The sequence below is a fragment of the Astyanax mexicanus genome, chromosome 18 (assembly GCF_023375975.1).
Source record: "Astyanax mexicanus isolate ESR-SI-001 chromosome 18, AstMex3_surface, whole genome shotgun sequence".
Taxonomy (NCBI): Eukaryota; Metazoa; Chordata; class Actinopteri; order Characiformes; family Acestrorhamphidae; genus Astyanax; species Astyanax mexicanus.
In genome coordinates, this window is record NC_064425.1 from 25,464,664 (window position 1) to 25,477,814 (window position 13,151).

The 13,151-nt window shown below is 35.7% G+C and overlaps 1 protein-coding gene across 2 annotated transcripts in view; it reads left to right on the top strand.

Annotated features, from left to right (window-relative positions):
* The window catches only part of crppa (CDP-L-ribitol pyrophosphorylase A), a 42,700-nt gene extending 30,475 nt beyond the window's left edge, over positions 1–12,225 (top strand). For both annotated transcript variants that reach the window (XM_015601044.3, XM_007232336.4), the window contains one exon: positions 11,598–12,225. In XM_015601044.3, the coding sequence (XP_015456530.3) occupies positions 11,598–11,702 (105 nt within the window). In that variant the 3' untranslated portion in view covers positions 11,703–12,225. The remainder of the gene's footprint in view (positions 1–11,597) is intronic.
* Positions 12,226–13,151: the final 926 nt, after the last annotated feature.

Genomic DNA, 13,151 nt, shown 5'->3' on the forward strand with positions numbered 1-13,151 from the left:
ATTTTCCAGAGAATTCCACTAATATATCTTACTTCTCAGGCCCTTAAGCAAGGCCTTTGAAATAGATTTAAGTCCTTATAGGAAAGTATGTTCATTTTGCGGCCAACTTTAAAACACCGTTGAGCAATTATTTCCAGTCACATAAGACCAGGCTCCAATCTCTGTGAATGAGGAGAGCCCAAAATACTTAAAACTGAAGGGCAAATTGCTTTATTTTATCAACTACTGTAATGTCACACAAAATGTAATGGTGCAGATTAGTGGCTACTATGCTTACACAGATCTTCATGTTTGGCGTAAGCTGATTTAGTTTTTTTTTTTTTCTTGAAGGGTGGGACAGATTTCATGCTGAGTGTCACAAGAATTCCCATCCATCCATATTTTAACCAGTGGCTTGTCTCTTGCTAGATTCAGGTGCTATCAAAAAAAATCTACATTATTTATGTAGCAAAATCTTCAGAACTTTGAACCTTTGTCTAGAGCTTTATTTACTTGAAAAGAGTGAATTTCATCGAAGATTAATTTATGATTTTCCATTCACACAAACATCAAAGACGGCCTGTCTAAATGTCAACCCTTCGTAACCCAGCTGCTGAGAGGGGGCAAGCGATTTTTCCTCATATATAGGAAAGTACCCTCTTATATGAGGGGCAGTCAACGAAGAGCTAGAGTGGGACCTAGAGCCCATATCAAATCTCTTGAGCTGCCAGTAAATGTGTTTAAAATCTCTGTCATGGTCTTTCCCTCCAGCTACTGCCCACTGAATGGGCTAGAGATGGGGTGGGGGGCAGTCTGTACCCAGTGATATCATAATACCCTAAAAGAAATGCACTGTCAGAGCGAGAAACGTAATACTGGTTAGCCAGAGATATGTCTGCTTTTAAGTCTATTGTGTTGGCTCCTGTTCTCATGATATAATGTCGTGGAGGTGGGAGAAGGTATTTTGTGTGTGGGGCTCATTTAAAAAATTGTAATTCATTTTTAGTAGTAATGAGTTAATCATGAGATGGTGCCTTGGCCCATCATTAAATTAGTGTATTGTGGTGCAATCTTAAAAGAAAGAGAGATAGCAAAACAATCTTTTGGGGAAGTGTCAAATCAAGAAACACCAGGCAAGCATAGTTATGCTGCATTTCAACAATAGGGGTCCTTTATTCTGGTAAAGTGCTACAGTATATAATAGGACATCTATTTTGTTCCATGTAGTACATAGTACATCATGTGACCCTGCCTGGTTGAGGACTAAAGTCTTGCTCTAAGAGCCTTTAAATATAGACCATATATACATCTCTGGAAAAAAATTGAAAGCTTCAGTTTCTAAATCAGTTTCTCTGATTTTGCTATTTATAGGTATATGTTTGAGTAAAACGAACATTGTTGTTTTATTCTACAAACTACAGGCAACATTTCTCCCAAATTCCAAATAAAAATATTGTCATTTAGAGCATTTATTTGCAGAAAATGCTAAATGACTGAAATAACAAAAAATACAAAGCTTTTAGACCTCAAATAATGCAAGTTTTAAGAGTTCAGAAATCAATATTTGGTGGAATAACCCTGTTTTTTAATGAGAGTTTCATGCATCTTGGCATGTTCTCCTCCAACAATCTTACACACTGCTTTTGGATAAATTTATGCCACTCCTGGTGCCAGACATTCAAGCAGTTGAGCTTGGTTTGATGGCTTAATGATCATCTTCCTTTTGATTATATTACAGAGGTTTTGAATTTTAACTTTTAGGTGGTGGTGTAAACAGTAAGCATAACAGAAAATTCAGCCAGTTTGAATTTGGTATTTTCTTCCTAATGCTGCCAGTTCTATCCAGTTATGTTGTTGAGATACATTTTCTGGATTCTTTTTTACTTTAAAGTTGTACAGTACTACTACTCTGCTACTGCTAGTGTTTGATCAAACAGTTGCTACTGATGCTTGATCTTCATTACATCACCAGCAGTCCTGTCTCTCTTATTTTCCTAAATGGCAAAAATTAATTTTCAAGGACATCAAGTTTACTTGATGTCTAGACAGTGTGATTGCATTCAACTGTTCCATTCCAAACTCTTGACAGTGTCTAGCCTGCACGCTATAGTTAAAACTTTTTAGGATTATTTTTTAAAAGTGTAGGTAAATTTAGACTCTGTGCAAAAGGGTTTTTATAGATTGAAATTTAAAATTGTAGAGCTAGTGAACTCCTGCAGCAGCATTTCTTTCATATCATTTTTATTATTAGTTATTTTTTGGAACCTGTACTTGATATTAGCATTTTTCCAGTATATCTTAAATGACTGAAGCCTTCGCGAGAGCTGTTCCAGCTGCAAAGCTGGCAGAGATTTAGGGAAAAAGTACAGCAGAGAAGCTGGGTAGCTGGCTGCAAAGAAGCCAATTTAACTTGACTGAGTGGTGCAAATTGTCAATGTTAAGTTCCTAATTGCTGAGTCTCCATCTTCAAAGGATGTGTTGGTGCGAGGCGGTGGTGGGTCGCCCCGCACCGATGGAAAGGTTGATTGCAGCTGTGGAATTTTCAAGGACAGTTGGAGAAGGGCTGCTCACTGTGTGGTCTATTGGCATGACGGGTGTCCTCTTTTCCGCCGTGAATTTTCCTTTGTCACAAAAATCCAGTCTCGCCATAGCGTTTCTTTTTTGCCAATGAATGAGCATTGCCAGTGTTTTTACTGCCCAGTCCACTATATATAGTTCTATATGTGGTCATATGTCATTGAAATTCTGCTTTGTCAGCCCCTACAGTTATCGATTTCTTTTACTGCACAAACCTAAAATCCCTAAAATCCTTTTTATTTATTTATTTATTTTTTTATTATTATACAGATACTGGAACTTTCACACAGACTTAATACGATTTTCCTATTTCCATTTTTGTTCTGTAAACAGAGTAAGATACTCTATAGTTCTCATAAATGTCCACTCTTTCTGTTTCTCTGTTCACAGTCTGCTTGTTCTCCTTCACATTAGTGGTCCTTAGCAAAGGAAACAAGAGTTCACAGTTCTTTCAGACATGAACAGACTAGGATGAACCAAAACGCACTTAAAAACAATCACCAGTACATAAAGTCTCAAAAACAATAGGTCTGTTCATTGGCAAGATCCTGGTGGTACAATATATATATATATATATATATATATATATATATATATATATATATATGTATATATATATATATACATATATATATATTGTAAGCAATATTATTACGTTTTTGTTTTTTATCTTCCAAATTTTAAGAGAACATCATTTTAAATAGAAAAACACTCTTATTTGCAAAAAGTTAGATTTCATCCAATCTGTGGGATTTAAAATTAAAATTAACCCCTGTAAAATCACTGCTCTTTTTATATAAACTATTATCTAATCAATACTTTTTTGCAGAATCTATATGGTATTGCAAAACATAATGTCATATTACTTTGATATATTGTTATTTCTTACACCCCTAATAAAAAACTCATCATAAATCCCAAGCCTTTCAGCTCTGCTCCACCATATATTCAGCATTTTGCATTAAATAGGCTTTTGTGTTCTGCTTAAAATAAGCTGATCATTCTGCTGCTGTCTTCATGTTCATTTGTTGGGTCCACAAACATGACATTAGAGCCCTAAATGGCCAACCTAATTTTAACATATTCAACAACAGAGAATTTAACAGACTCTGACTTAAAAAAAGAAATCACAGTCAGTCAGTTTCGGACTAAATATAAATCAGTTATTTTATCATCTTTGTTGCTTCTTTATCTTCAAGATCATTATTTAGCTTATTATAATAATTTCAATCGATTACTTTAGTAAAACCTGTTCCCTGTGTTTCCATTCTCTTCTGTAGAAATAAATTATAAATTGTCTGCCATATTGTTGATTTTGCAACCACAGGTGGAGCCAGAATTCGCCCACCCAGTATTAGCACAGAGACGCTAAATGTTGGAATTAGACTCTGCAGAATGAGAAGACGGTTTAGGGTTTAAAGGAGATAAATGAGATGGAAAATGGGCTGTTTTGTCACTAAAACATTGGAATGAGTGGAGCTACACATCATACTATAAAAACCAGGAGAGGCACTAGACCTGTGATGGCTTTTGGGTTTTGAATCCTTTTACTGTCCGTGCTTCTTTACAGTCATTGATTTAAACTGAATAGAATAATGGAAATCCTGGTTTTAAAGGTCCGGATTGGCTTGCAAAGATTCTGTCTGTATGATTCCTTTAAACCGATTGTTAAATCATGCAAGATTAATACTATATTGACTGACCTTTTATGTATTAACTGATCTTTAAATAGAATCGTTAAATGAATGGAAAGCATTTAAATTGTTTAACTCTGAAAATGTATGACTGAATGTCCAGGGTTATGAATGTCATGAAGGGTTATGGGCAAGTTGAATTTTTATATCTTTTTATTCTCAGATAATGAGATTAATGACCCATATCAGATGCAAGGATCAGTTCAACCTAAGTGCTGACCCAAGTGACCAACTTCAGCTGTGTTGTTCAGAATTACAGATTTTTTTAACATTTGTGGTCAATGGAAGAACCCACACAGACAGACACTATTAAGAGTAGATTCTGATTATTATGGAAGTTTTGATGTGTTATATTTGGAAGATTCCTGCAGTATTTTTTTTTTTGGAATTCTGTGCATTTAGTGAAGGTATGAGTATAAACACCAGCATTGCACTTAACCTGCACTGTAAAAGAGGCAACTTCTTTGGTTTAAAGCTGCATTAAGCACAGCTGAATGGTTTATCCATCTTATAAAAGCCTGGAAAAGACGCTGAGAATCAGTGGAAAGTCCTCTCACTCGCACACGACAAGTTATTGCCTCTGACAAGATGGAGACTTTAAGAGACGTTAAAATTCCTAGTGTTAAATTTCCTCGTTCGTTTCAAGTGAGAGCCATAACAATGGTCCAAAATAGAGCTCATTAGCTGAATGTCTCCTGCTCCCCTGGCCTGCTGTCAGTTCAGAGTGGAAATATGACGAAGTGGGAGAGAAAGTGTGTTCTTCACACATCACTTCTACTCCACCCAAGTCTGAGTGATTTACAGGACCCGGAGCGCTCAGTGCTGGGCCATTTCAGACTCAAGTGTTTTAGCCACTAGCATGCCTTTCTGACCTTTCTGTGGTTCAAGTTCACTTTAATAAAATCATGAAGCCTCATGTGGAGAAAAATGCAGAAATTATCTTTACATTATTCCACATAAAATATCGTTAGATTGTGGGGTCATTGTGAGATCTTCAGTTACAAATGTTTGGTCATTACATAATTCGTGAACAAGTCAACAGCTTTTTCTTTTCTTTTTTTTTTTTAGATATACTGCATTGTAAGAATTCTACCAGAGCATGCTGCCAGATTTATTGTGAAATTTAGAAGAAATAGCATTCATGAATCATGATTACAGTTATGTTTTAGTGTCTGTGCATGTTTTTTGCTTACCATATATTTTGCACTATAAGGTGCGCTTAAAATACTTTAAAATAATTTTCCCAAAAATCTTAAATGCACCTTATAATCTGGTGCGTCTTTTTTTTTTTTCTTAATTTTCTCCCCAATTCACATAGCTAATTACCCAACCCACTCATTAGGACTCCCCCTATCACTAGTGATGCCCCAACACAACAGGAGGGTGAAGACTAGCACATGCTTCCTCCGATACATGTGAAGTCAGCCACCGCTTCTTTTCAAACTGCTGCTGCTGATGCAGCATTGCCGAGGAGCATCACAGAGCGTTGGGGAAGCAAGTTACCCAAATAAATAGTTTTCAGGAGAGAAATCTGTGTAGATTAACATCCAGTGCTGGTTTGACTTGTTTTACTCATCTAAAATGTTTTTTTTTTTTTTTAAGAATTACAGTTTTGTTTACTTAACTTGGCTTAGCTTTAGAAGTCTCACCCCCCAGCAGTAAGACCTGGTGAATTAGAAGGGAAACATGGCGACACCCCTGTTTCTAACAAGTATATGTGCAAAAATATACCAGAAAATAGACGTTTGCCTTATAGTGCGAAAAAACAGTATTTGTATTGCATTATTGATTTCTGTTGCTCCCGAAATCACCTTTCTAAACCAGAGGCAAAATTCTAGGCAAATTATGGGTAAGAATATTAATGTTTTGTAAGTGTTTTCTCTGCAATTTCTGATGCATCAACTTTGCTGGTTAACCAACTTGTTTAAAATGCAGGACTTTGTTTTTAAATAATTTAATTCAAATAAAATTTACATACAATAAGACTAGATAAAGAAATTGGGCAAAAAAGAAAAATAATAGATGTGAGTTCAGGAGAGCTTAGTAGAGGAAAGGAGTTGAAGGAATGATGCCAAATGAACAGATATACAGTATCTACCATTTTTTGTCAAACTGTTGCAAACAGCCAGAGCAGGCTTGTAAAATAAGTGGATAGCCCTATAGGGACAGGAGGAACACAGACAGCATTTACAAATTCATCTCAGAACCTTGGATAGAGAGACAGAAAAATGGGAGAGACACAGAATGTTACAGCAAATACAGGTCAACAGAAAATGTGAGAGACAAGAAGAAAAAAACATAAAAAAAAATTAAGCATTTAAGAGATACAGATGATCTCTTGTGGATTGAGAAGTGTTATTAATACAAACAGGTTACAACCACACAAAACTGTAGTGGATTGGCCAACATTTTAGATGAAGAAGTAGGTTTTCAAAGCTAGGATGTGTGTCTCAAGTCTTGAGCTATAAAATGAGGTGGTTTCAAATGTTGTGGGTTTTGTGAGAGACAATTCTGCATCATTTTATTCTAATTAGACAAATGCTGACTGCACGCCAGCATCTTTTGTGCGAAGTGTATGTAATGGGATGTGGGATTCAGTGAGATCACCAGGCCAATAAAGAGCTTTACATGCCAGGAAAACTGTATAATCTATGCAAAATGTAACAGTATAGTGAAAAGATTTCAGCAGAGTAAACATGTGTTTTGTTTGAATTGGGTAAGAAAATGTTATTTACAACTGATTGTTGATTTTTTTTTTTTTTTTTTTTTTTTAGACATCATGTTTAGATGCTAGTTTATTGATACAGCGATTATCATTTAATTGTGTTGGTCAGTTCTGTCCATCTATGATCTATGGTTTATTTCATGCTCATAATTAACATGTATTTAATGTAATATTTTCTGTAGAAAATCAATTTTTTATTTAATTTCACTGGTCTATTTTTTTAGTCAATTTTGGGACCCATTCAGGCACTAAGCACTGGTAATTAACATAATGTAATCCTGATACATTTTGATTGGATTTAATCAAGGTGTAAAAATACAAAAATACATTTTGGTAAACAGACAAAGTTACAGTGATTTCATGAAAACAATGTTTATATCATGCTGCATATTTTGTGTGGCATATTGCCTTTACACTCCTTTTTTTATTTTGCATGCTTTTAGCATGATGTTCTATTTGATTAAATAAAACATTACCATGACACATCTGGAACTTTTAAAGGTCACAATATTACCATTTGCTTAAATTAAGTTAATAACCTGTCAGTGAGTCTTAAGTTATTACATTCGTCTTAGGAATTTGTTATTCAAAATGACAATTTCAGTTTGAACCTAGAGACAAAAATTGTATTTGCTCTGACACTTTGTTACGATGTGTGATTTCAGTGTTTCAGTGAAAATATTCCAGTATGACACAGACTGGGGATCTTTGATCCTCCTTGGTGATCTTTCACTGGCTTTCATGACTCGCCTTCTTCTTTTTCTTTTAAATTTGTCTTTTTCCAGCGTGGATGTCGTGTCACCCCAATAACAAAACAAACCACATGAACAGTGTTGTGTTTAGCTGTGGTTACATTTCTTTAGCATTATAGACAAGGCTGAAAACAGTACTGCACACACTATTTTCCACTGACCTCAGGAACAAGTGGGTGGCTTTCTCCAGTTTTGTTTATGATACTGTGACTTGTCTGAGACATTTAGTAAATCCATTGAAATAAGTAATAAACGTATATATATATATATATATATATATTTTTTTTTTTTTTAGACAAACACACCCGGGTCAAATAGTAAGATTTACCACTGAATTGGGGTTAGAGTTAACAGGCTTTAAAAGCAACACTTTCTGTTGACTGCTCACAGATGTATTGGCTCTGTACCCAATGCTTCTTACCATTAGTTAAGGCAAAAGAATAGTGACTTTGTCACATGCTTAAGAAACACAGGAAACCTCTTTTTAATTGTTTCCATGTCAGGGTCAGATGTAAATTTAAAAAACCTACTGCAGGCCATGAGAAATGCTGGACTTCATTATATTATCAGATTGTGTTCAGATGTGCTTACAGAAAGCATTTCTTTTATAATTGAACAGTGGTTCTGAACAAGGTTTCTAACAGACTCTGCTTTGCAAAGATAAGTGGAATAAGAGAGTGGGGTAGGTGTATCCCCTACTTCCTGGTAGTTAAAAAGATAAACCAGTAATTATCAGTCATTATTACATATGTATTAGGCATAACATTAACACCACCTCATTGTTTCTACACCCATTGCTCTTTTTTCAGCTCCACTGACCATAGAGATGCACTTTTTGGTATGTAACACACTGTAGTCCATCTTCAGTAGTGGTTTAGTGGTTAAAGCACTGGGTTATTAATGACAGGGTTGTGGGTTCGATACCCATTTTCTGCAGCTTCCACTGTTGGGCACATATGCGTACAATATCACAGTTTATTTGCTCATTTTTGTGTAAGTACCGTATATGTTCACTGCTTAGATCAGTTAAAGATGGAGGTTGTATTCAATCTGTGTGTATCACATGTATGGTGAATATGGTTGTCTTGATCTGTGTTTGCATACTTTGTTTTCCTTCTTTCACCATGTTCTTTAGTGGTCTGGACCTCCCAGGACCACCACAGTGCAAGCATTATCCTGTTGGTGAATACTTCCCAGCATTCTTAGTTGGTGTTTTGCTGGTATGAGTAAATTAGGCTCAGAAGTGCTGCAGAGTAGACTTTCGACACCACTAACTGGATACTGCTGTCAGTAGTACATCTCTTAGCCCAGTACAGTATTAGAGTATTAGAATACAGCAAAGCTAGTAAAGATAGCTTACAGCACAGCGTACAGTGTAGTTCTGCATGAGAATTCACACACTCTCACAGACTGCACACTTTTTCTGTACCTTTTTCTAAATTGTAACCAAACAATACAAATATAAGAATTATTCTCACACATGTAGAAATAAGTAATCTCATTCTTATACTGTCAACAAGAGAAACTCTTTAAGCATTTCCGTTTTAAGAGTTCTTTTTAAAAAATATCAGCATTAGATTGACAAAATTCAATAAAATTATATTAGTAGTGTCAATCACTTAAAAATTAAGTATAATCATGAATCTTTTTTTAATGCTGCCAGTTCCCTGTATTTTTAAGAGGGGGTAGTTATAATAGTGCAGTGTGGTTTAGGTCAGGCAGACTCAGGACATATCTTAGACTTAGGTCATATCTCAGGAGAGAGAGGGTTGAAGACGGGGCGAGGGAGAGGGGGAGACAGAGCGAGTGAGAGAAAGAGCGCAAAAAAAAGCAAGCACCTGAGAGTGCTGAATGATTACCGCGAACATGCACCAGGGCGCAGTCACATTTATTTTTACCTCACTGTGCACACTCTTTACATTCGGTGCGTTTTATGCAAAGTGCTGAAAAGTTTTTTTTAGCGCTTTCGGCACTCTGTAGTACCGATACATTTCGCTTGGTGCCTTTTTGGTATCGAATGACTAAACCCAGCCCAAATTCTAACATGGAGATGGAGTGCACAGTGTAAAGTTTGCACAACCTTTGAAGAATCATATTAGTGCTAAAAACCTTTTGGGAACCCAGCCCTTGTCGGTAATAGAAAATAATTCTCTATCCACCTGTAACATAGTATTTATGAATCTGAACTGGCCTGTACTGAATATATTGCTGAACATCCATGATAATGTAAAAGACGCATATATATATGTTGGCAGTGATGGTTACATTGTTTGATGCAGGTTCACTAATGTTGTATGAAAAGAATGAAAATGCCCCAAGTATGTCTGAATGTTTGGAAAGTTATCATATGATATATATATTTTTAAAAGGGGTAAAATACAAATATAGAAAAATAGTAGGATTTTAGCCCTTTGGATTTCATGCCCTCACTGTGTCATAGATGTAGATCTACTCACACCCCATTTACTGCACGCTGTTAAGAGTCAGTGGTTTTGTTTTCATTTGAAATATTAGTAGCAGAAGCGGGATTTCTGTCACAAGTAAGGTGAAGCGTCATGCTGTTGGAATTCATTTAAAGTATTTTCTGAAAATGTGATGCAGTTTATTCTTAAATGGATGTGACTTAAATATGTAGTATGTCTGAGTGTAATGAAGCATAACAAGGAAAGTATTTTATTTGGAATCTTTAATATTGTGTCCAAATGGATGTTCCATTCGATTTCTACATTTTTCATTTTATTTCCACACTCTGAAGCAATTCAGGTGACAAATTAGAAGCTGACTTGGATGGCTGTTATTTGTTAGCAGCTGATGTAAAGTATGAAAAAAGCACAACGTCTAGCCATTAAGAACACACATGCCACATAAAAGAGACTAGAGAAAGGACAAAAAGAAACATGAAACCAGAAGGCCACAACAGGAGGGCAGACAGTTTCAGGAACGTGGAGGTTCACTGAATAAAAGTATAAAAGCTCTTTGGTGATTAGCGGGTGGTTTCTTCTCTGCTGCCTAATATATCACGGCCTATAAACTGTTAAGAATGCTAAGGAAGTATCAGATGAGACATCTTTTCCATTAAGGGCCTAAAACACTATGGACACTGAATCTCATCTTAAACTGTTTTCAGGCCAAATATTCAACATCTGTGTTACTGTAATCTTCCTACACAGATTATGTAATAAACTTGATTCCAGATAAAGTTCGCAGTGTTTGGGTGGTTCTAATTGACTCCTCCATACTTCCTGTAAGTGTGTGGTTATCTGTGCACTTGAGATTTGTTTCTTTGTATCTTTGTTTTCTTTGTATCCTATCCCATGTGCAACTTCCTTAACTTCCCTAACTTTGTCCTGATCTGAACTCAAATAAGTTTGCACTCTTTGCTTGCAAGTTTCATGTCTTAGATAATTTCTTAAATCTCTACGTTTATTATTCAGTTTTAATCTATATACAGAAACTACTGTGCAAACTGATGTTAAATTTGACAATTATGTAGTCATAAGACATACTTTTGTCAATAATAGTGTATGATTCTGGTTTCTAATATGTGTGCATTAGCATTAGCAAAACAGTACATTTGGATGTTATATATAGTTTTAGATATTATGTTGTGTGTTCACGTTACAGTGTAAAATATTTCCACACTGTGGACTCTAACTAAACTCTTTGTTTTACCTTCTGAGAACTTAGTACTACCAGCTAGGCAAGAATGTCCAGTAGTGGTGCTTCAGCTCTCTATACATCCTGATTAAATGAAAATTTATCAGAAATAATAGTAGTAGTAGTAGTAGTAGTAGTGTTATAAATATTATTTTTAGTAGTTATAGTAATATTGAATTCAAAATGTTTAACAGTGTTGTTTTGTTGTTTCAGGTTCCTGAGCTGTGGGAGAAGTCTGCAGAGAGACTATCAGAGCTCACTGCAGCTCTCATCAGAGACAGAAATCCTGCATTTACTGGACAGCTTCTACAAGCATAAAATAAATACACTAGTGCATCTCCAATCATTTGAATATAATTGAAATGTTACTTTATTTCAGTAATTTAATTCAAAATGTAAAACTCATATATTATATAGATGTTTTACACACAGAGTGATCTATTTTAAGCATTTATTTATTTTATTGTTGATGATTATGGCTTACAGCCAATGAAAAGTAGAGTATTATATGAGACCAATTGGTACTTTTGGCAGTACTGTGGGCAGTGTGCCAAGTCCTGCTGAAAAATGAAATCTGCATCTCCATAAAAATGTTCAGCAGAGAGAAGCTGTTAGATTTTTTTGGGGAAAAAAAAGAAATAAACACTTAAAATAGATCACTCAGTGTGTAATACATCAATATAATATGTGAGCTTAACATTTTTAACTGAGTTACTGAAATAAAGTAACTTTTCAATGATATTCTATTTTTTTAAGATACACTAGTACACATCACTCCAACCATTCACTAAACCTACAGGACTTTCAAAACTGTACATTTTCAATAAAACTGATGTATATATTTCAGATCACAATTGTGAGTTCTTTCCACTGCTTTTATATTAGTCTTGACTTTATCTAGCGTTTAAAACCTTAAACTGTTGTTGTTCAGACATGGTGTTAAGACATTACTATTAATAACTTCATAAATACTATATATGTAAGTATTTAAGTTTAAAAGTTATGAGAGAAATGAATGTATGACCCAGCAACAAGTCCTCAGGGGCGGTCAAGTCCTAAAGTTTAGAGAAGTGGGCTTTGTACTGAAAGGCTGACAGTTTGACCTCACCCCCTGTGGCTTGGCAGGAAGTGGAATGGAGAGGGCAGCTTGTTTTTTATTCAACATTGACAGCTGAGGTGCCCTTGGGCAAGGCACCTAACCCCACAATTGCTCCCTGGATGCTGAGGTGGCTGCCCACCCCTCCGGGTCTGTGTTCTCTGCCTTAGATGGGTTAAATGTGGAGGTTGAGGTCTGTTGTACTGCTGTGCAGCAGTTGGAAAGTGTTTTTAATTATAACTAAAATCAAAACGTTAATTATTTTAGATGCATCTTGGTTTACATGCACTAGACTACATTCACATTACCAGGCTAAAGTGACTCAAATCTGATTTTTTTTGCTCAATGTGGCTCAGATCTGATTTTTTCATGGCTGTGTAAACGTGCCAAATTCGATATTTTCAAATCAGATTTGAGTCACTTTCATATGTGGTCCTAAACCAGATATGTAACCGATACATGGACATGCGACTTGAACAGTAAAATCATAATTCATGCATCTTTTTGCTTTTACTCATGCGCTACGTGCTTCTCTCTCATACCCACACATCTCTTGGTGCAGCTGTGCAGCTATAGCAGTGAAAACAACAAAAGCATGCCGTCTGGCCTTTTCTCACCTCCTCGACCTGAGTATGCACTTCAGACCATCTGTTTACTCTCCACTCGAGCAA